The sequence below is a fragment of the Leptosomus discolor genome, chromosome 2, assembly GCF_034619465.1.
Source record: "Leptosomus discolor isolate bLepDis1 chromosome 2, bLepDis1.hap2, whole genome shotgun sequence".
Taxonomy (NCBI): domain Eukaryota; kingdom Metazoa; phylum Chordata; class Aves; order Leptosomiformes; family Leptosomidae; genus Leptosomus; species Leptosomus discolor.
The window spans coordinates 53,823,218-53,848,233 of NC_141392.1; the positions used below are offsets into that span (position 1 = coordinate 53,823,218).

General features: G+C 40.5%; 1 protein-coding gene across 3 annotated transcripts in view; it reads left to right on the forward strand.

Annotated features, from left to right (window-relative positions):
* GRM1 (glutamate metabotropic receptor 1) overlaps nucleotides 1-25,016 on the forward strand; it is a 189,165-nt gene that overhangs the window by 123,058 nt on the left and 41,091 nt on the right. For all 3 annotated transcript variants that reach the window (XM_086461082.1, XM_086461083.1, XM_086461084.1), the window contains exon 4: nucleotides 23,301-23,547. In XM_086461082.1, coding sequence (XP_086317208.1) covers nucleotides 23,301-23,547 — 247 coding nt within the window. The remainder of the gene's footprint in view (nucleotides 1-23,300; nucleotides 23,548-25,016) is intronic.

Genomic DNA, 25,016 nt, shown 5'->3' on the forward strand with positions numbered 1-25,016 from the left:
TAGGCTTTGCTGGAAAGCAATCAGGTCTTTAATTTGGTGGTGAACCACTGATAACCCTCAGGCTTATCCTACACAACTAAGTTTATAAATGTCTCAAATCAAAGCGTAGCACCACAAGGTATCTATTCCCAATAATTGCATACCTACAGAATCAAGCAATCTCCATGTCCCCGGGAAGTCTGAGGGCAATAAAATATCATATATATTTTTCTTTAATTGCACAGAGCTGACTGGTGACTGTCTGGTACCACCAGAGCTTTCTGCAGAATGTCACTTCAAAAACTAACAGCTTCAAAGCTTGCTGGTGGAGCCTTTCTCTCCAAGGCAGCCTAATATGACAGTGCCAAGAAACTTCCACCTTCACCTCTCACAGGTTTGGAGACAGGCCTTTTCACAAACTCTCTGTAAAAAAAAGGAGTCTGGATTGCCTCTTCCCGTTCTTCACAAAGTATCTCCATGCACAAATTTGAAGGAAAAAATCCATGCTGCTCAATAAATAATAAGCAAGAATATTTGAAATCCATTAGAAGTGCCAATAAATGAAGTTCTGACTTCTTTGTGGTACTACAAATTTAAGTACTGCCGCTACTACTACATCACCCCAGGAAAATTGTCAGTATTCAATACTGGTATCAAGCACCTTAACTCTATCATATCTAAGAGCTTTCACTCTTACCTAACAGTATTCCATCAATATTCCTGTAACAAGGTACATAGGGTCCTGCATTATGGAAAATGCTGAGCCCCCTGTGGTCCCAGGAGTCCATGCACATTATTAGTCTGTGTTGTGGCTATCTCCATGTCCTGATCTATTCTGTACTCCAGAAGTGCACTGGTGGTCCTTACTGAGAACAAAGCACACCTATACTTTTGCACAGACAGAAATGGTTTCGAAGTCAGTAGACTGCTTAAGTTCACCTTCCATGTTTGGAGAGTAAACTTATTTCTCATCAGATAGTGTCCTGAGATAACAAAGGACAAAACCACTGGTGATATTTAGGGGAGCACAATGTATTTGCCCAGCAGTGAGTTGCCTAGGAGCATCCAGAAACAAAGAAACAAAAAAGGCAGTGTTGTTCTCTGACTACGTTATTAAAAAAATTCAGGATATTTGGACCTATCCATTTTGAAAAGGAGATTAATTGCGAAGTTTGTATTTGAAAATCTTCAATTACTGCCTACCCAGTATAATTTCCTCATATACAACCTAGTCCCTTTACTGACTGGTTTATTCAGAATTACCACTGGAATGTGAAGTTCAATTTTTAGCATTTGTGGATAGGCAAGGACTTCTCCTTAAGCAATTACAGCTGCTGCATTTGCAATTTCTCACACCCCGTTACTGTTGAGTCAGCACTAGCTTGGGATTGCAGGCTTTCTATGAAGCAAGGGAAAGCCGGTTCCTAGAAATCCCCCTTCACTGATGACAGGAATTATTGCTTGAATTCCCTCATTCAGTTCCTGAGACGACTGATACTATCCTTCAGAAATTCTCATGTTACACTGACCTCTGAATGTACATGCATATTTTCAGGGAAAAAAAGTCTATCTGGTCTAAGCAGTACTGGAAGGAAGAAAGTCCATGTGTGTTCTACTCTGCGAAGTCTGTGGGATGCCTAACAATTAGCCACATTTTCAGAATAGATTATCTGGATGTATTAGGACCATACAGTAGCAGCACAAATTCTTGCAAAGAAAAGACAATCATCGAGAGTTTTGCAGTGATTGCTCTTTTGGATCATCCTTTCTTACAAAATTAAACAACTTACTTTTCCCACTTGGATGGCAGCCAAACAAGTGGGAGCTATTTTTGACTCATTCTTTGCTAATGTTGTAGCCAAATGCCTCTCATAAGGGAACGCCTCTCCCCCCATCCCTCTCTCTTTCTCTCTCTGCTGTAGGAGATATTCTTCCTCAACACAATAGGATTCAAGTCTAGAAATTTTCTTTTATGTAGATGTGTTGGATCTGGCTGGGATAGAGTTAACTTTCTTCATTGCAGCCCTCATAATGCTGTGCTTTTTATTTGTAGCTAGAAAGGCATTGATAGCTGTCTACATTTAGCCTGTACCTGGGGCTAAACTGTAACAGTTGCTCTATCACCCAACAACCCCTCATCAGAGAAGGGGAATCAGGAAAAGGAGAGCAGACCCATGAGTTGAAGTGAAAACAGATTTAGTGAAATAGCACTAATACCAACAAAGGAATACAAAGTTGCACTCCACCAAATGAATATGCAGCCATCATAATTAACAGGAGAACAGTCCTTAGAGGCAAGGAGAAGCCAGAGGGAGGAGCAGAAAGAACTCCAGCAGGAACCCCACAGGAGCTCTCTCCCCTCAGCAAACCTTCCCCCTTTATAATGACCATGACACTATGGAATGGGCAACACCTGTAGCTACCTCAGGTCAGCTGCCCTGGCTGGCTTGAACTGCCTAGTATGGCTGGCCTATGATTTTGTCCCAGCCAAACCAGGACAGTAGCACACCAGTGTTTCGGACACTGATGAGGAGTGTTTGCACAGCACTGAGGCTCTCTCCATGCACACACACACACACTCCCGCCACGCCCTCAAAGGCCAGTTGGCTGGGAATGGGCAAGAGGCTGGGAGGGGACGTAGCCAGGACAGCTGACCCAAACTGACTGAAGTTTCCATATCATTCGATATTATGCTCAGCAAAAAATGCTAAGAGAAAGGAGGCCAGGGACATTCGTTATTAAGGCATTTGTCTTCCAAAGCTACTGCTAGATACTGAGGCCCTACTTCCCAGGAAGTGGCTGGACATTGCCTGCTGATGGAGGTAGAGAATAAATCTTTTTGTTCTCCCTTACTTCCATGCATGGCCTTTGCTTTCTTTATTAAACCACCTTTTTCTTGACCCATGGGTTTTTAATTTTATTTTCTCTCCCCTGTCTTGCTGAGGAGGGGAGTGAGAAGGTGGCCTGGTGGGCACCTGCCCGGCAGACAAGGTCAACCCACCACAGTAGAAAAGAGATATTTGTATATGACCATTCTCCTGTGGTTTCCTTTATATCTAGCAGGCCAAAACCACTTCCAGTACAGAGTTCTTCTTCTTAAACTGTCCATGCCACTAAGGTACTTTCAATGTTTTCCATGTAGTAACTACATCCTTTAGGAAACAGAGCATGTCCTGCAACTCTGTGTAGACCCCTGATTCATCATGAGGTTCAGAACTTCACACCGTTCTTCATACTCTTCAGGCGAAAAGTCAGAACAGAGCACACCCTTTTAACACTAACAGAAAAGAGCTATTTCTGAATTTGAGATGCTAAGAAACTACCTAACTTAGGATGAACCTGACACTAAGTTTCTTTAGTGCATGACCTCAGGCACTGCCCCAAGCAACAGTCACGACTTGTCTCAGTTTATCAGACAACTCAGCCTTTTCCACATTTTGGAGATTGTACGGAGATTGTTTGCTGACAGCAAGATTAGGTGATAGACTGTGTATGTCAGGCAACAGAGTTCAGATACCCTTCCAACAGTTCTGTAGGATGTTTTTTCCTCCCTGATCTGATAGAAATAGCCTGAATAGGAGTGTTTTTCTCCCCACAAAACTACAGTGACAAATATTTCTCTGTTGGACTTCGTGAGCCCACATAGGCCAGAATTAAATGCAAGTCACACTCATGCAGAAATGTAGTAGAACTCAGTGCAGTGCAAACACTTGTATGGAAGTCTAACTGGCTCTTTTACAGAATGCCTTATTCACCTCCTGGCAAATACAATGGTTGTAGTTTATGTAAACCGGCTGGGATGAGTACTCCTCTGCACCACAAGAGACAGTTATGAAATTGGTTATGGAACTGATGCAAACATTAGATTATGCTCACAGCAGTTCATCTGCTGGGACAACACAATATGTTGGCAGGCAATCAGCACAGATATTTTTCATCAAAAAGTGGAACAAAGTGGGCAGTTCATGATTCATTCATCGATTCAATTGATCTTTGAGGAGAAGAACTATTTGTCAGTGAACATATTTGTGACGGATAATAACAAGAAATGTAGATTATTTTTGGTTCCAAAGGAGGTCACAGTCCAAGTTCCCTGTAGGATGTTTAGTCATACCTTGGTCATGACATAAGGATTGCTTTATCTGCTAAGTCCTGTCTCAGTCCAAGAGAACTACAATCAATCTGAGTGCAGCCAGAGTCACAGAATCAGAGAGTCACAGAATCAGTGAATCACAGAATCACTCTGTCTGGAAGGTAGCTCAGGAAGACTGTAGTCCAACTCCCTGCTCAAAGCAGGATAAGCTATAAGTTTGGACCAGGTTGCTCAGGGCTTTATTCACTGAGGCCTTGAAAACCTCCAAGGATGAAGGTGGCACAGCATCCTGGGCAACCTGTTCCACTACTTGAATGTGAAAAAGTTTTGCCTCGTATCCAGTCTGAACCTCTCATTTCATGTTATGCCCATTGTCTCTTATCCTCCCACTGTGCTTCACCATGAAGAGCCTCTCTGTCTCTTCTTGATAACCGTCTCGTAGGTATGAGGGGCTGTTGTAAGGTTCCCCTGCAGCCACCTATTCTCCAGGCTGAACAAGCCCAAATCCTTCAGCCTGTCCTCAAAGGGCAAGGACTGCGGGTCGAGATCATCTTGATGGCCCTCTGCTGAATGTGCTCTTTCTGTATTGGGGGTTCACAAACTGCATGCAGTATTCTAGGTGAAGCCTAATGAATGTAAAGTAAAGGGTGGTGTACTGGGGAGGTAATCACATGCCACAGTCACTTGCTGTGCTATCAGTACAACCCAGGATATTGCTTACCTTCATTCCTGCCAATGATCTGTACGGCCACTGTATTCTTGTGTCAAATTTGGTCCTAAGAATTTGTATCTTTTCCCACCTTCCTTCTGCATCAGCAAACTCACTCAGGAACACAACATAAGCTTTCATCACACCTAAGTAATTCTGGATGTCCACCATAAATCTTCACAGCATGCCAAATCATAGGTAGAACATAATAATGATAACAAAAAAGAGCTTGTGAGGGAGACTGAATATTCCAGAAAAGTCATTTGTGCTTTGATTTAGCTACAGACTGGTCAGCCACACTTGCATTCCTGGAAAGGTGGTGGAACAAATTATCCTTGGCTCTGTCTCTAGGCGTATCAAGGATAAAAGTGTCATTAGGAGCAGTCAACATGGCTTCACCAAGGGGAAGTCATGTTTGACCAACCTGACAGCCTTTTATGAAGACATAACCAGGTGGATAGATGGTGGTAGTGCAGTGGGTGTGGTTTATCTTTATTTCAGTAAAGCATTTGACACCATCTCCCACAGCATCCTCGCAGCTAAACTGAGGAAGTACGGTCTGGATGATCAGGTAGTGAAGTGGATTATGAATTGGTTGAAGGAAAGAAATCAGAGTTGTGGCCAGTGGGACAGAGTCTAGTTGGAGGTCTGTATCTAGTGGAGTCCCTCAGGGGCTGGTACTGGGACCAGTACTATTCAATATATTCATCAGTGACCTGGACAAAGGAACAGAGGGCACTGTCAGCAAGTTTGCTGATGACACAGAACTGGGAGGAGTGGCTGACACACCAGAAGGCTGTGCTGCCATTCAGAGAGACCTGGACAGGCTGGAGAGCTGGGTGGGGAGAAATTTAATGAAATACAACAAGGGCAGGTGTAGAGTCTTGCATCTGGGAAAGAACAACCACATGTACCAGTATAGGTTGGGGACTGACGTGTTAGAGAGCAGCGTAGGGGAAAGGGACCTGGGGGTCCTGGTGGACAGCAGGATGACCATGAGCCTGCAATGTGCCCTTGTGGCCAAGGTGGCCAATGGCATCCTGGGGTGTACTAAAAGGGGTATGGTCAGTAGGTCAAGAGAGGTGCTTCTACCCCTCTACTCTGCCCTGGTGAGACCGCATCTGGAATATTGTGTCCTGTTCTGGGCCCCTCAGTTCAAGAAGGACGGGGAACTGTTGGAAAGAGTCCAGCGCAGAGCCACAAAGATGATTAAGGGGGTGGAACATCTCCCTTCTGATGAAAGGCTGAGGGAGCTGGGTCTCTATAGCTTGGAGAAGAGGAGACTGAGGGGTGACCTCATCAATGTTTATCAATATGTAAAGGGCGAGTGTCAGGAGGATGGAGCCGGGCTCTTCTCAGTGATGTCCAATGACAGAACAAGGGGCAACGGGTGCAAGCTGGAGCACAGGAGGTTCCATTTTAACTCAAGGAAAAACTTTTTCACTGTGAGGGTGGCAGAGCACTGGAACAGGCTGCCCAGAGAGGCTGTGGAGTCTCCTTCTCTGGAGACATTCAAAACCTGCCTGGATGTGTTCCTGTGTGACCTACTGTATGTGGTCGTGCTCTGACAGGGGGGTTGGACTAGATGATCTTTCGAGGTCCCTTCCAACCCCTAACACTCTGTGATTCTGTGATATGAATAATGCAGGGTCATACTTCTTGAGACAAAAATTGCAGGCAATATAGATTGTTTTGTCACTGTAAAGACCTTGAATCATTCACTTTGCTTGGTATAGCCATAATCTGAAAGAGATATGGAGCATGGTGCAGAAGAGTTTTAGATATCAGAGACCTAAAGAGCAGTGCAGTGTTACATGAACATACCAGTTCAAGCACAGGAGTAGTACAGTTATGTCTGTGGAACATTAGAACCATAGAATCATTTAGGTTGGAAAAGACCTTTAAGATGGAGTCCAGCACTGCCAAGGTTATCCGTTATACTCAAACTATTAAATCAAATAATTTCAACAAGTGCTTCTGGAGCCAGCTTGACTTGTTTGTCTCTAGTTAAGATTTCTCTGAAAAGCATTCCTAAGTGTTCACCACTATTATCACCCACTCTGGTGGTAACTGGTTTTATCTCATCCAGAGACAGAGTCCTCATACTTTTGGTGAGGTTGCTTTTTTTCCTGGTGTTGGATAATAATGTCTTTTTAGAAGATCTACAGAGCCTCTACTCATGCCTGTCATGATGTTTGTTTCCTGTATTTGTCTGTGAAGTTGTGCTTGACTTGTTACACCAGACGGGAAGACAGAAGACTGATGGTTGACCTCTTCCATCCTCAGACAGTTTTGTACTTGGCTAACGCATATTTCAGGGCACATCCAGTCCACCAGTAATGTAATTCAGAGCTTCTCTTAATCAAGGACTTTTTTCCTGATACTTAGTTTTGATGAATTTATGCGAGATAACACAGGACTCATTTTCCCATGTTAGTGAAGAAAGCACTCCAGGACATGTACTTGGTTTCTTCTACACTTTGCTGAAAGGGTAAAAGCATTTCAAGTGATAGTTGATCTGAGTAGTTTTCAGAGTGTTTCAGGTTATGTTGGGAGTTGGACAAATTAGATCCAGCAGACATTATTAGGGCTCATTCTGCTGTGTCAGAGGTGCTCTCAACACCTGCAAGGCTCCTCCATGGAGCACCTGTCCCATGAGACTTTGCATCAGCAGAAGTACCAACAGTAGGAGCTACTTTCAGTACAATACATTAGAAAAGTTAATTATAAGACAATAGCCCAAGCACACACTCTGCCAGGTCAGTCACTGCTTGTGAATCACCTGTGCAGTATATATAAGACACGTTCATAAGCTTTTGAAGAAATTAAGCTATTGATATGCCATGACTCCTTCAAGATGTATTGTACCTTACATATCCTGTGACTTGCCCTCCCTAAGCCCTGCTTTGCTTTCCCACCATATATTTATGTACTTGCAGCAGAGAAGGAACTGTCTTGTGTCACTCTCTTTGTCCTCAGTATGAGGCAGGAGATCCTAGGATTCATCCCGTAGTTGTGATCAAAACTGACCTCAATTTCATGGGCACCTAGAGTGAAGCCTATTAGGGACAGCCTGTCTGAAAGAACTCTAGTGGCTACGCTTTTTAATCAAGGCTTTTTTACAGCAGATATACATGAGAGCTGTAGTCTCATTTGATTTCCCAGACAAGGTTACAGGCAGCTTTTAAGGCTTAAAGAAAAGGAAGATTAATAATGTGCTTATCTGTGATAAATCGTATGAATTATTTGGAGAAGGCATTGTCTATGGTAAGGTTTTGTTCATTTGCTTCTAGCTTCTTATTTCTCTTTGGAAGAAAGCAGCTACATTTATCTAATATTTTATATTTCCAAAAATACTTTTAAACCAGGCCATCAATCAAAATACAAAAATAATAAATCTTTTTCTTCTTTTGGGATCCGTGAAAAAATGAGATCATCACAAAAGAAAGAAGCAGTATACATATACCTTTGTAAACAGCATAGAAGACAGTTTGCAGAACACATACATATTACAGCAGAATATGACAAAAGTTTTCTGAATCTAATATTTACACCTGTGTTTTCCATTGTGGGCTTTAACAGTCAAAGTTTCCATTTCTGCGATTAAAACAATCCTCGGGTAGGCTTGTGACATTCAGCCTTCTCCATCACACAAGTAAACAGATAGTGCTTCAAAGGAGCAGGACACATGAATCATGTCCCCTTGTGCCTCCTTGGGGCTCCTGTCTCCCGTGCCTGGAGAGCAACGAGGACACTCCTCACCGCTCAGACTGTCACAGGTACTTTGAACCTCTATCAGGAGCACGGTGAAGACAAAAGCACACAATTAAAACTGTCTTGTTCCTAGAAATCAATTGTTTGTGCAGGTCACGTATCAGAACAATTAGCCTAGGATAAGCATTTAACCAAACCAGTAAGTAAACCAGATGAAGTAACAAGGTAACTGATCTGAAAACAAGGCCAACTGCCTTATGTCAGCCCTCCTGGTCTTTTATTAGATCATATCTTCCCTTTCCTCATTTACCTGTAGGTGGAAAGTTTTTAAATTCATCTTGACATTTTATGGGCTGCCATTACTGGCAGCATTGCCGCATAAATACAGGTGCAAAGGAGATATAGTAGAGGCTAATTTGTGTAGGTACAAACCCACACACTCACACATGTCTAGCTGCAACCCAGAGATTATCCTTGTGCACAAGGATATTTTCTGAAAAATAGCCAATAGAGTTCTTAAAATACATGTGTTCCTCTCAGTGGATCTTAGGCAAGCAGTGGTGTAAAGAACAATAAATTATGAGCCTGAGTAGTAAAACCTGAACCATACAAGCCACAAACTTTCCTACTCAGAATAGACTGTATTGGTATCCATAGGCAGAATAATCTGATGGAAGATGTGTCTTCAAAGACTGGCCCTGCCAGCCTAAACTTCTGTTTCCCCACTCATACTGGGAGGTCTGGGGGAGCATGGGAGTCTGCTAGTGTGGAATGAGCGAGGGAAACAATAATGAAAACAGCTACTGCAGTTAGGCTGCACTGCTGGCTGAGCCAGAGGGGACCACTGCAGCATAGCAAGGTGCGAGACAAGATTTCCAAAGGTTTCCTTCAGATCAGATTTTTTAGATTCGTATAATAGAACGTAGCTTTGTAGGAACCTGCAAGCTCAAACTTCTAATTTAGCTCTGGATTCAGGCTCAGCTCTATAGGGACAGAAAATCAGGGCCGTTCTGTTCAAAGCAATAGCACTCTACACATCATGCTATGCAGTGAACTGTCTACTTACTGCAAAGGCCAGTTTACCCTGCCTGCTTTTCTACGTTTGTCTAAAAATTCACATCACAAGGGCCCATTTTATTGTGAGTTCTCAATTACTTCAGCAATTTGCATTTGGCTGGATAGCCTTTTTTCTACATTATCACAATTGGCTACACCCAGGAAAAAAAGGAGGTGTGCTAAAATCAATGCTTTTAAAATTCTTTCAGATCTGAAAGAATCCTGCTTCTGTTTCTCTGTTGAATTTAATATGTGAATAAAGATTAGAGCCGTTTCTTTTATCTTCTGATGTGCTTAGCTCTAGCTCGCTACCAATCAGTGATGCATTGTCCTCATGCAGATGTAATTCAGAAACTTCTAATCTTAGCTTAGCTTTAAAGTGAATCTTTTTTGTGATACTGTACTTGAACACAGCTCTGAGAATGTGTCCAGTTAAGGGGAAACTAAAGTGGATCTTTGTGACCTGTGTATTTGCAATTAATGTATTGCATATTGCAAGGGTTAAGGGAATATTTGGACCCTCCTAACAAACGTTCAGAAACTACAGTTAAACCAAAACATGTGAGTATGCTTTGTTAAATTATAACATGGTCTGACTAGGCACTAGTTATAGTGGCAGAGGTCACTTTGCTCCTCAGGTCCAGCACAGCTGTAGCAGCTGCCTTTGATCCTGAGAAGCAAGGGGAGTCTCTGGGAGCAACTGTGTTGCTGCAGGGCTGCTGCATAATCTGGGCACACTGAGATTACTCATATTGCACATGTGACATATACCCCATTGGCATGTAACCATGTGGTTGCAGGAAGCTAGCCCTTCAGACAGAAGGTTTCTTGTGTGAAGACGCAGTCTGTTTAAAAACAAACAAACCAATGCAAAACCAACAGTAAACTTGGCAATGGAGAAGTTTGAAGGGAGCCGTAGTTCTGCAGAAGTGAGACACATGAGTGTTCATATTAATTTATGCTCAGGCAGCTGGTGTTGGTGTTCTTAATATCACCTTAACATTAAGAACAGAAGTGAGAAAGAAGAGGTTTAGTATTCTAGAATAATAATAAAAGAAAAAGAAAACCAATAGTACCAGTTGATGGGTGGTACACTGTCATGCAAGAATTCTGAAACCCACCTTAAATCAATAATGTTTTAAAGCAACATAGGTACTAGATATCTAATAGATATACTATTCTTCCAACTCATACAGAACCATTGGAATTTAAAATGGAAAAAGACCAGTTAGGCCAGACAGTCTGTGCCTGCCAGCCACAGGCAGGTGTCCTACCATGAGAAGAGTACTTGATCTGAGGATAACATGAGATACTGTCTACATTTAGCCCATATCACTGTATCACCCAACAACCCCTCACCAGCCAGGGAGGGAAATTGGGAAAAAGGAGAGCAGACCCATGGGTAAAGTTGAGAACAGATTTAATGAAATAGCCCTAATACCAACAAAAGCATACAGTTATACCCAGCCAAACAACTATGCAGCCATTACAGCCAACAGAACAGTCCACAGTAGCAGAAGGAAGCCAGAGGAGGGACACCAGCTAGAATCCCAGCACAAATCTCACAGGAGCTCTCTCCCCTCAGCAAACCTTCCCCCTTTATGATGACCATGACACTATGGGATGGGCTACACCTGTAGCTACCTCAGGTCAGCTGCCCTGGCTGGCTTGAAACTGCTAATGGCCTGCCTAGCATGGCCAGGCGGTGATTCAGTCCCAGCCAAATCAGGGCAGATACAAACTTATACCTTTAAAGTCCTCAAGATCTCACACTCATACACTGACAACCTTGAGCTAGTACTCAGATGTTTACAGGTCTAGATCAGTGGATGGAAAAGGTTTATGAGATTTGTTCCATTTGCTATCTCCATACCAGATAGGAGCACAGATCTCCAGAGAGGATAGGTTAATGAATATGTGTATTGTAATATTTTCATCATATTTTTCCACTCTGATCTACAGACCCTCACTAACAGTTTTGGTATTGTACTGATGCTGAATATTTAACATGTATTGAGACCAAATTTCTATTAACTTCTTTACCCCATTCAGTAGTAATGTATTCTATGGTTAACATGAAGGTAGCTTATTTTCAGCTCTGAGCCAGCATTTTCTGATGAAGATGCCCAAAGTTAGGCTCCTGAAGTGCATGCTCTGAGACCTAGATAAATTGACCTGATTTTTAAGGGTGCTGATCTCCCATAATTCCCATGGAAGTCAACAGCAGCTAGAGAAGTTCAGGTATTAATCAAGTCAATTAATTAGGTGCCTGAATATGTATTCAGGTTCCTAATTTAAGCATCTAAGGCAGTTAATGTTCTGAAAGCTGCAGCACAATTACTGAGTTCTGTCTCTCTCAGACAAAGTCTTGGGCTTCATAGGAAAAGCATCACACTTGAAATGTAATCAGTCCTATTTCCTGTGCTTTTCATTTTTCCATCATTTTGTGTTATACTATATCTGCAAGGTTATCTGACTTAACTTCTTCTTTTTTTGTTTAATTAAGAGTGAAAAGCATGATTAAAGCTAGCCAAATAACAAAAATTTGCAAATATTTCTTTAAATTTGTAAATTAATTTAAGTGTGTTCATTTCTGTCTCATGTAAGAGTAGCAGCAACTCATTATCTGCTAGACTTGTTCCAAATAACAGATCTGTTAAAAATAGTAGTTCTAAATATGTCTTTAATGGAGTATGTGAATAAGGCAGCAAGGTTACATAGTTACCTGAGGGAGAGGGGAAGACTGAAGGTTGGGTTTTCTTTCTTTTTAATTGTTTCTCCACACAAGTTCAGGTCATGTAGCAAATGGGGTCTGTGGAATCCCGTCCTTAGAAAGACTGGGTCAGGATCCAGGATGGCACTGTAGGAAGGCTGTAAAGAATGCAAGAGAAGCAGGCACATCCAAGGTCTCTATGATAACCAGTTGCATTAAAACAGTGCCTGAGGCTTTGGGAGCACAGGCACCTGGGGACCCTGAAGAGTCAGAATGAGAAACTCAGAGATAGTTTATTGTTGGACTGGGGGTGACAGAAGAAGCTATAGGACACACAGTAAGAGTAACAAATTGATTTCCCTGTTGTCATATTCCTAAGAAAGGGGACAGAAATAAAGAAGAGAAAATTATTTTTTAAAGAAAGTAAGAATCAAAGTCGAAGAATAAACTGGGACTGGAGGATTGTGATGGCCAGATCAGAGTACGACCTCTGGCCAGGATCAGACAGGACAAAAGCCCTCCTCTCCATTCACCGTTTGTGAATCTTCCATTAAAATAACTGTTATTGCCTACTTCCTTTAAATGCAAAAGCTGAGCTTGACCATTCAAATGCCTTTGTAAGCGTTAAATTTTAGTCAGCTAATGAAATAACGAGATGGATTTCAAATACTATACCAGGATTTGAAATCAGTGTCTTTGCTGATTACATATACAAACCATTCAATCAAGGAACAAAATAAAAATATCAGCTGGCATATTTTATTCCTCTTTGTAAGATGAAATATTAATTTCTAATTAAAATAGGAGCTGAGAAATAATGTCTCGCTGCAGAAGTTAAATAATAATTTTAATAAATAATAGAACATGTTGTGGTCATTTTGCAGGCAGTTTGTACACAGTCCAGCTTTTAAGAAAAAAAATTAATCATAATAATTATTTGTCAAGCTCTCATAATAATTACTCTCTGTCTCTAAGAAAGGCACTGGAATCATTTCAGATTATCTCCTATGTTGCCTGTTTCTAGAATGAACATGTCATTTAATATTATGTCCTAAGTCTCTGAATTAGAGTACACAATTTTTAAGCCTAAACTGCTTCTTGACTTGATGGATTTCCGAAGTTCAGAATCACAAGCAGAGTTTTATTAATTTCCAGTTTTAAGCCTTGTATATTATGTTTGGGTATTTGACTGTAGGTACTAATCAGGCGCTGTCACTCCCTGCCAGATTCCTTGTCAATTCCATGAGACTTCCAATAGTTGATCACAGTAATTTATTTGGGGATGAATTTCCATAAGCTAGAAGGGCCAAATATTGATTGTTTTTATGATCATCAAGAAGGTTAAATAGCTTTATAGCTTACTCGCTTCATGATGGAGTTAATTCCAAACATCTTCATTAGAATGTGCATAATAATGAAAGTTCATAATTTTGTGTGCATTATGGCGGTTGTAAGTATAGTCACAGTTTGGCGTACAAACGCAGCCATGAAAAGGATGGCACATAAATACAAAGCCATGTTTCTTTTCGAAACATTTAAACTGATACTGAACTGTGTTTGCCTGAGAATCCAAGATACAGAAGTTGATTTATCTCAAATAGGGACAGTTATTTTCCTCTATGTTTTTTCAATCTATTAATTCCAAAGGACAGTAATTAAGATAATAGCCAAAATCAGGTAAGCAACAACATTAAAACTTAACCTTCTTGTAATTTTTTGGTTATGTTGCTTCACTGTTAGACATTCTGTGAATTCTCAAGTTGATTGTTTTCCAAGAACCCATACAAATATCGTGGGTGAGGATCTTTTTTTTTTTTGTTTTGAAGGGGGCTGGGTTTTTTGCACTGCACTGAGCTGTACTCTGTATATCCTTCTGTTTCTATTTCATTAAAAAACAGTCTTCATTGTAGAGCTATTTTATCATGATCATTCCACTGAAAGCTAGGAACAAAGGGAAGCAATGCTAAAATTCCCTGCCAAGACTTTAAAAGCTCATAGCAGTGGATATGTACAGAAGAGGTTTCAAATACCAGCTTGCAGGCTTGTTCAAAGGAGAAAGAGTCCCAGCAAATCATCCGCATAGGGCCACAAACCCTAGGGTTTTTCTTAAGTAAAATTCATTTTAAAAAATTTTAGCCCAGTGGGAAGAAACACAGAAGCTTCAGGACATACTGTTATCCCCTACAGAAGCTTTATTAGGCTGGTGAGCTTCTGTCAAGCCATGTGCCTTAACTTGTAGAGGAAGTTCTCTGCTTCTTATTCAGTTCCCTGCTCTTTTTCCTGTTGCTATAAACACTTCCTGTGGGTCTCTGCGATCAGTTTCTTTCAGCTTTCACTGATAGGAATTGTAAATGCATGGGGACAATCTGCAAAGCTGTGATGGTAAAGAGCTACACCTTGCCAGGGGCAGCCTAGTGAAGGAAGAGACAGCCCTTTCCTGGGGTGGCTAGTGTGCAGGCAGCTGTGCTGTTAGCATGGCCCTTAGGTGGTGCATTATGTTTCCCTTTGAGTCCTTTCTTTTACTGCTAGCCCACACAAAAGACAGAGCAGACGGTGCAGATTTAAGGTGAAGGGGAAAAGGAACTTTTTCTGCACCACAGGCCTGTTTTGCACTCACCTGCCTCCCACTCCAGTGATGCAGTGCTGACAAAGCCATGCTGCCAGCTCATGCAGAGCCCTCCAGCTTCCCTCTAGCCTCTTCCAAAGGCACAGAGGGGTTGCAGCATTGCATATCAGCTGGGAGGGTTTGTGAATATATAGTATCTCACCCAGAGAGATACTCTGCCTGACCACCCCAGCACTGCCACGTAAAGACAGCAGGCATGGCCAGTCTTCGCATTCACTTGAAGCTGGAGCCAGCCTGTGGGAAATGACAGTCGTCTTATCCCCTGCTTAGCTCCTTTGGGTCACTAGAAAGGAGATGTAAGAGGAAAGCTCTCTCTGCTCTCTTGGGCACAGGCTTATTCAAACACAGCTTTGCCATCTCTCACAGTGTGAGCATGAGTTATGTGCATTGTCACTTAGTGTTTACATCTCAAATCTGCTTTTCCTGGGGTCATGTAGTTGTGTGACAGTCTGAATGGGGAGAAGCAGAAAGGGCAGGGAGGCGAAGCGAGCTTCAGACTCTTTTGTCTGCTAAGCAAAGTTTGCAGACTGGGAAAAACAGGAGCGGTTAGAGATCAGTTCTCTTTTGTTTTGCTCCCAACTCGTGTGGTGGATGGGCTAGACCTGTGAGTTCAGACTCGGCAAAGGGCTGGCAGCACTGCCCAGTCCCCTATCTCCTGCCCAGTGCCTAGCGACTCTGAGACTCCCCCTGCATCTGATTAACGAGTGAGTCAGCAGCTCGTGCACTCATTTCTCCTCACAATATTTCAGCTTCTCTGTTTCACTGTTGTATTTGTGCATGCCAGCCTCGTTCCAGAGACTTTGACACTAAGCTCTTAAAGCCCTAACGTGCTTACATAACATGGTATGGAGAACCAAGAAAGTAAATTTAATTAAAATCTTTCACCACTGCTTCTGACATGCAGGGAGAGACAAAAGGAAGAAACTTCTTTTCAAACACTGAAGAGTAATGTGGCATCCTCACAAAAACAGACAAGGAAACTGAAGACACTGGTGGTGTATAGTATATCTAAAAAAGGGATTAATCTAAAGTTTAGGTGTTTAGACATCTGAAATGAAGGAGAACCTATGCCTTGATGGCTGAATTCATGTTTTGGTTTCCTTTAGCCATTGAGTTGACATCTGTGAAAGATGTGTTGGTAAAAACAAGTGAAAAAAAAAAACCAAACACTTTTAAATTCAATATCAACTTTATTCCAGGAGAAGGTGGTTCATTAGTTATTTGACCAACTTTGCTAGTGAAAACAAATAACCCATTTCATACAAATATTGCTGCAATCAGCATACTGTTAATGCCTTAGGTAGAGAATTCTAGTGCAAATTTTTGAGGCGCTTCTGCTGAATGCTCAGCTTTTGAATGGTTTTCACTTCCCTCTGTAGTTTTATACAAGAATAAAAGTACACTAATCCAAATTAAAAAGCAACATTCACCAGATATAACAAAGCAGTAGTATCTGGGAGACCCATAGATTTCCCAGAATGAAAATAGCAGGGTATCTCAACTGGTAACTGTAATTGTATCCTAGCTTTTCAGGGAAAAACACATCAAATATAATTGCAGGAATTGAATCCCTTTGCTTGGGGAAATAAAAACCATTTGAAGAATGGAAGCGAAACCTTTCTGATTTAATGACGTCCTGAAAATGAAGTCTGCAACCCTGTGAACTCCATTTATTGCTTCATGAGTATTGTAAGATGTCAAATGTTTATCAGCGTGTTTTGAAATCTGGTGCAGAACCTGCATATTGTAAGATATTCCTTCCTTTTAGCTGCCTCAGTGAAAGCTCTGCTTCGTCTCTTCTTGCCAAGGGGCAGAGTAGCTTGCAATTCTATAGAGGGTGCTGCACTATTTTCTATAGACTTGTGACATGATTGCAGGAGGCAGTTAAGGAAAGATCCCTTTTCTTAAATAATACATACTGCCTCACCCTTATCTGACAAGTAGTGGAGCTTCATCCAGTCAAACAAATAGTTCACATACAATGGGAAATGAGTTACCCATTTTATCTTGTGTGTTTTTGATGGCTCTTCTACTATCCTCCCTGTATGTTCTCTCTCTCCTCTCTTTCACCGTATTTAGCTGCCTCTTGAACTTGCCTCCCTGCTGCAAAGGTGCAGACATCAAAGCAGGAAGTGAAGGGGTAACCATTACACATATGGTCCATTTTGTCTGTATAACTGGTTTCCTGGGAGCAGAAGCCATACAAGAAACAATAATTTACCATGGTGGGATTATTTATTGTAGGTTGAATGAAGTATTTTTTATGGTCTGTGACGAATTTTTCAGCCTATCATTCTGTCTCATGAAAATCACAAATAGTTTTTTAATTGAGATTGAAACAAAGCCTCTTTTTTTTCTGACCGTCTTCTGGCTTGGTAAAACACATAAAAAATAAATTATTTTCCACAAGTTGTTTACGATCACATTAGTTTGCACATACAGACAACAAGGTCACTAAGTCAGCCCACGACAAGTGAATCCTGCTGCCTTGATCCACAATTGCTTGTTCTGGTCACCAGGAAGTATTTCCTGGCCTTTCCCTCATAGGTAGTCAGCTACAGCTGGAATTACCTAGCAAACAGGCAGCTGCTTCTGAAAACACAACTTCAGAAATTTGTGTAGCTGTATGTTTGATTGTGGGCTGAAAGAGATAGGTGTTTGGATGTTTTTGTATAGAATAACTGACTTTTACTAATCTGACTTGTTGCCTGGGACTTACATTTGGACATAATGAGTGCACTGGAATGAACAAAATTCGTCTTTATATCATCAAGAGGTGAGGATTTCGTTCAGCTGTACGACTATAATGAAGAGAATGCAGTCGGTATTAAGCAGGTGATATGAACAGAAAAAGCTAGTTAGGGTTTTGAACACCCCATCATTATACTAATTACATTTAGAGACATTATAATCTGTCTTACTCATTTTGCAGTGCCTTAAAGTGAAATTTGTTAAATAATTTTGTTATCTTTGTTGTTAGATGATATAAGATGTTATAAATAGAAAGTAATACATGTAAAATATCTGAACTACTAACGGCAGATGTGTTTAAACAAATTAAACCCTTGCAAAAATTATTTCATAGAATCTTAGCTTGGCTTGGTTATTCAGAGGATTAGCCATTACTAAATAAAATGAAAAAAAAAAAATTTCAATGAATTAGTGACAAAACAGAGAGGTAGAAGTGATTGTGTTTTCTCTCTTATGTGTCCAAAGATAAAACCATAATTAGATAGTTAAGCATGCAAATAAAAGGGCTCTAATTTTTCTAAGAAGCCAAATATCCTAAAGTTCCACTAAAATCACTGTAAGCTAAGTCTGTTCATCACCTTTCATGTGTCATATAGTTGACAAAATAATCTTAGCTCTTACCTTTAGGGACCCAGATTCGAGATGACTGATCAGTTCAACATGTTGACTTTCTGCCCTGCTCCTTGCAAGATTCTATGACACAAATTTATTGTGGCCAAAGTTTGTTGTGTTTTTGAGACACTGCAAGATATGTGACTTCCATTGTTTTCCAAAGACATACTATGTCACTAGCATATCTACACAAACTTGTACAGAACCAGATGTGCATGTTTGCTTAGAGTCGTTGGGGGTTCTTTTGTTTAGTTGTGCTTTTTTTTTTTTTAAATTTGGCTCAGCTGGAAGGGACCTACAACGATCATCTAGTCCAACTGCCTGACCATTTAGGGCTGACCAAAAGTTAAAGCGTGTTACTAAGGACATTGTCCAAATGTCTTTAAACACCGACAGGCTTGGGGCATCATCCGCCTCTCTAGGAAGCCTATTCCAGTGTTTGACCACCCTGTGGTTAAGGCCATATATGATATGGCTGAAGGGGAGGTAAGAAATCTGCCTCCACGATTTCTCCAGTGCATATGGACATTTGCTGTGAACCTGGGTACTGCTTTTAGTTCACTGCTCTGCCACGTGGCATTTTGTAGGGGGAGCCCTCTCCACTGCTTGGCACGGTTTTGCACCGAGTTGTTATGCATGCAGCCCAAGTATGGGAGATTTCTTTATTTTCATCTTCATAGTGAAATTTAGCCCTGATTGTGCTTCCAGAGTATTTTTTTTTGCTTAAATGAGCACTCATATTGAATGTAACCATCACCATGTTATAACTCGCAACAAAGCTAAAATCTCAGATGGCCTACCTACAAAGCATGTCTAGCCCAGGAAGGATCGCTACAAATAGAGAAGGCAGTATATACAATTTCTAGGACCTTCAGACCTCTGTCAGGACCACCAGAAAAGATGGTATCTCTCATAATAGTTGCTAACTAGAGCAAGACAATAAAATCTCTTTTTATGTGACCTTGAATATTCAGCAGATCACAGTAATAAACCATAAAGCTGTCTGCCTGTTCCACATGAAACATAATCATTTATAACAATTTTTATTCAACAGATTTTGGCTTTTTATTCTAATCAAGAGTAATCTGTGAACAGACTGTGTTCTTTATCAAATGTGTGTGTTTGTTCAAAATTTGCCAACTGGCTAGGTATTGATCAGATTCCCCAACCAAAATGTTTTTACATTTCTTTCCATCCCAAATTCCTTCCTGGCCTAGCCTTTCTGAGGACTACAAACAAGTAATCCTTTTTGCTTGATTTCTTATTGATTAACGCAGACTTTTCCTATCTTTACTTCACACGTGAAAGTTAACTCATTTCTAGCCATAATTCTGATAGTATACATTTTCCTTAAATTCAGTTTGTTAAGTGGGATTTGCACAAGTATCCACTCTGCTCTCAAGAACACTGTTAGCCTCACACCAACTTCACAGCAAAGACTAGGTCTAGGTCAAATTCATGGTTGCTTTAATCATTAGGGTCCTTCTAAGTACCTAGCTGAAGCTAATGTTAGTTAGATGTGAGGCACATTACTGTAAAAGACCCACAGTGAGTTTCATGAAATTTCGTCTGTCCTCTTTTCCTTCCCTCTCTACTTAGGTATTACTTTTTTGCAGTGTTAGGAGCATTTTTCATTTATGTCCAGTCAGGGTAGGGTTTTGGGGGCTTTTTTTGTTGGGGTTTGTTTGTTTGTTTGTTTTAGTAGTGTGTATATACCCTTCTCCTTTTTAAGCTTTAAAATAGACCGACAGAAACAGAAACCAAAACCAAAATTGTGATAAGAAAAAGTGACTCAGGCTATTGAGGAACTGTTAAAATGAAATTATTAAAGGAAGATTTGCATTGCATCCAATAAAAAAATAAGTAAGTATGAGATTTAGGGCAACCGAATTCTTAAAGGTCATTCAAAAAAGTAGCAGCCTAATTTGAGTGACTTCAATTAATCCAGTATTCACACAGCTTACGATTTTTCTTTGCTTAGTGGAAGCTAAAGTCCCTAAAATAAATAAAAAAGAAAGCTAACAAAATACTTTTCCATTTTTGGTGTTAATAAATCCTAGTCTTTGTAGATCAATGGTATTTTTCCAAAGGATGAGAAAGTAAGGAAGAATAAATGTTTCACATTGCCCTTTGTTACATTTCCTACTGAGGAAAAAGACAACTTTACAGAGAAGCCCCGTAACAATCATAACAGAGTTCTTGCATTTATTGAAAAGCTGTCCTATGAAAACTTAATTAAACACTGATTGCCTCTGTTTTGTCTCTGGCTGGATGTAATTACATGATTTCATTTGTTTTAAAAAACCCATGCATTTCTTACTGATCATCATAAATGAATTTTTACAAGCCCCCAAATTGTAAGTATATCAATAACTTATGATGATGAAAATGAAATAAAATGGATTTTGACTGCAGGAAGCTAAGTTTAGGTAAAGCATGACTTCTCACTTTGGATTTGCTGGAAAATATCTTATTTACACATAGGGATGTTTATATTACTGATCTGTAGACAATTCTTTACCATACGATGCTTCACACATTGCTTTCCACTACAGTACAATTATTTCTATAGTGACTTTAAAGCAGTCATCTATGCGGTGTGGGGCTATGTGCTTGGAGCCTTAATGTAAGCTAGATGTTCACTCCTAATTAGTCAAAAGCAAATCCTCCCACCATCAAATATTTATTCTCTTTGGAGGTATGCATATTATATTGAAATATGAGAAACCAAATGTACACTTTGCTGAGTTAATACATACTTGAGGGAGATGACCTCTTTTTAAACGTTGGCGAGTTCTGTTACATTTATTTTTCTACCTCCAGCAGCCACATGAATGCTTGTCTCAGGAAATGCATATGGATGCTATCATTATCTCCTGCAAGTGCCACAGAGGCTTATCATCCTTTATTTTTAACTAATTGAGAAATTAAGGAGGTATCTGAAATAAACTCTCAGGTACAAAACAGGTGATAGTGAGTGCTGTGCACTGTAATTTTGTGATCTCTTCTGCGACTTGCTGTCTAGAAGCTTCACAAGGAGAGGACTGCTGTGCCAAGCTCGGGCTTTCTGCCTCTCTTTCACGTAGGGATGGAGAACATATTCATTTTCTATCTACAAGAAAGCAGAATCAGTCATGAATTCACAGTGTGTTAATCCTAAGGGACTAATCAGCAGATAAAATGCACCTAGAGACAGCATATACAGACTGCACATTAACATATTCAGGCAGCAGATGTCTAGACCGTGCCGTACATACTATATGTAGTACATAAGTGAGGGTACGTGTAGTGACGCACTCTTTGCTTCCCTGGGTAAATATTCTGTCAGCTTACACATACGGTTTCTGTTCTTTCTGTGTTTCTGAACATGGATCTGAATGGTGTCAGTTTCATGCAATTTGAATGAGAGCTACGAACCTTCTCCTGCAAAGAAAGTGGCAGATACTTTGCTTCTGGGAAATATTTCTCCAGTTGCTCCTTGCTTGGTGGTGCTGGTGGTGAACGTAAGGCAGTGAGAGGAGCACGTGAACTCATTCAGTCAGATTATACTATTTTCACAATGCTTTTTTAACTCGCCATCACAACTGTTTGCTATGTTCAGCTCATCTGGAAAACAGTTACTGAAGCAAGACACTGTTGCCCAATTGCAATGAATGTCCCGTGCAAAGAAGACCCAAAGAAAGAAAAGTAGCTATACCTGCCTTTGGGATCCCTGCTATCCTAATGAATCCCCAGTTGACATTTCTGAGTTGTAGAGCAAATGAGCTGAGAAGACTTACCAAATCAGAGCCTTTTCCAAGGACAAATGTAAGGAGGGTCTTCATGATTTGATCTGAAAGCCATGTTATACCTACCTTAGGGGAAGTAACTATTTTTTAACTTGAAAGTTTCAGTGAACTTGTGGATTTTTTTCCTCTTTTCTTCATATTAAAATGAAAACTATCTTCTCCAACCTGGGTTTGAGAAGTGTCAGTTAACACCTAGTCTCTCACACATCCTACTTCCTTAGCGTAGAAAAGGTGTTACTTAGACAAAGTAACAGAGACTGGATTGCAAATGCCTGTTAAACACCGAGTAACGTGGGAGGTCTACAGATAAAAGCATCTTGCATTTTGGAGCATATTGTGGTAGGCTGACTCAGAGGGAAGGAGACAAAACAGAGAGGTTTCTTACTTCCAGCCCCCTCGGGACCCCTGCAGCAGAGGTCCACCATGACTCCCGGTCGGTGCTGACAGCATTCAGTAGCTTGTGATGGGAAGCAGGGGAACAGCCCAGGACCCAAAGGGGTCTGATGTGAGATGCAGCCACAAATGGCAGCCTCTGGCACTGCCTGCACATCAGCCGACCAGAGCTAAAACCGATGTATGGGGAAAACCTTCACTGTCACGTTGTTTCTGACCAATGGACAGAGACTCCAATGTCTCCTCATGCTGCAGTTACATAAACAGTCTTTTAGAGTTGAGAACTTCATTTGACTTTCTGTAGCAGTCCCAGATTTGCATATCTACTACTGCTTTTAGCTAAAGCGGTTCTTTCTGTTAACTTGAGAAGTGATGCTGATTTAGGTTGTTTGCCTGTTAACACTGAAAGGGGCATTGTTATCTTGGCCCTCAAAACCATGAGATTTCAAACAAAAAAAACCTTCAAATGTGACCAAAAGTCAAATTTACAAGCATATTGCTTTTAAAAATTGTTCTAGCTGAAATGTATCATTCTGATGCCGGGCTGTTTAACCTTTCTTAACATAACCAACATTGTGGAATGACAAGGAAATATTCCAAAAAGAAGAAATTAAAGCTGACAATTTGATTAAACTGGTGCTTTCCCATGAGGCACTTCACTTTCAATGAATTAAAGATTTCTGGGGGAAAAAAAACTGGTGTTTGGTTTTTTTTTATTTAATTAAAATCCCTGGCTGGCATCTTGTTTATGCTTCTAAAGCTTTATAAGAGAAATAAGAAAATCCCTTTTTATATCTCATTGTTTTTTCATATTTTCATGTTATTTCATCTTTGTTTATAACGACACTTTTTTCTTACTATTGTAGGCAATGAGAGCCTAGAAGAAAATTATGTTCAGGACAGTAAAATGGGATTTGTCATCAATGCTATATATGCTATGGCTCATGGGCTGCAAAATATGCATCATTCCCTTTGCCCTGGACACGTTGGACTGTGTGATGCTATGAAACCAATTGATGGCAGCAAGCTCTTGGAGTTCCTCCTCAAATCCTCGTTCATTGGTGTTTCTGGAGAAGAAGTTTGGTTTGATGAAAAGGGAGATGCCCCTGGAAGGTAAAGAAAAGTTTCGTCTCAACTAATGAAACCAGATGTTGGGAAGAGGAAATGTTGCTGGATTTGGTGATGGAGATTTTCTTTGGTTGTTTTGCTGAGGCATACAGCATCCATACTGTGAGACATAACAGGAGTTATCTGGATTAGTCCTACCAATAGGCAGGAATAACACTGGTAACATATGATATATTGATAGCTACAACTTGTATTGGGACAAGAACTACAGTAGAGCCTGTAAAATTTCTAGAGTTTCAGAAGGGGACAAACCTTGTATCTCACAAACTTTTGGTGTCTGAGGTGCCACTGGGGCTCAGCACTAGGGCTTTAATATGTATAAAGCCTAATACAAGTGACTGGAATTTAATGAAGCATTTGCTTGCTAAGGTTTTGAAGGTAGGGCTGTAAAGCACATCCTTTTCCAATCGGAGCTCTGCTGCATCCTTGTGACAGACTATTTAGTTCTCCTTGGTGAACTCCTGTGAGCTTTCCTTAACTTGTTTCACTCCAAATAGGACTGGTTGTCCCAGAGTTTAAAGAGGTCCAAGTAGAGCAGGGCAAATTTTTTTTTTTTTTGCCAGAAGGTACTGTGTTTTGCTTATTTGGAGTCTGGTAAATTCCAGCTGGGGTAGCTGCTACTGTTTACCCCTCCCTAGCAGAAATCCGCATGTTCTCCCTTTCGTTCTAAACGAATTTTTCTCTTCATTTAGTTCTGTGGGCTCTGCCCAACCATTTTAAGTGTGACACCTCCCAGATGGATTTAGTTTTGAGTTTGTTTGTTTGGGGGTTTTATATAAATATGTATAATTCAACTGCTGAAGGACCCAATCCATTATTAACTGAAACCTACTCAGGGTTACTTCACTGAAGCTGGTTTTGTTATTGAGTTATTAAAGCATTACAAAAGACTCTCTCACTCCATCTTTGGGCTTATTGCATAAATGCATCTGAGTGCCAACATTGCACAAAGAGAGTGCTTTGGAACAATGAAGAGTTCGCAGTCTGGCATGAGCCTTCAAAGAGTATTCATAAGACACAGTGGCCCTAAAGTAATTCTTATCTCTATTACTAGCCTTTATTAGTAAAACTGAACATCTTTTTTACCATTTGCTATTTGCATTGCTTGTTATATTTAAAGAGTATACACTTTATAAAGAGCTTGTTGCATTTAAATAGTAATAAAAAGCTGGTCAGTTTGGTCTTGTTGTTGAGTGTTGTATACTTCAGATTTTTTAGTCAAAGGTCTAGACAAGCTAGGTCAGACTTTGAAAGTAGAGGCAAGCAATTCCCCTACAGTCAAACACACACTTACTGACACAAATGCGTAATTCAAGTCTTTGCACATATAATTTAGATAATACAAAGAAATTACTACTTAATGTAGCTTTAAGTTTATTACACAGTATTTATCTCCACAAAAGCATTACTCCAGCTTTGCATACACTGCATTGTCTGCCTGTTAGTTGTTTGCT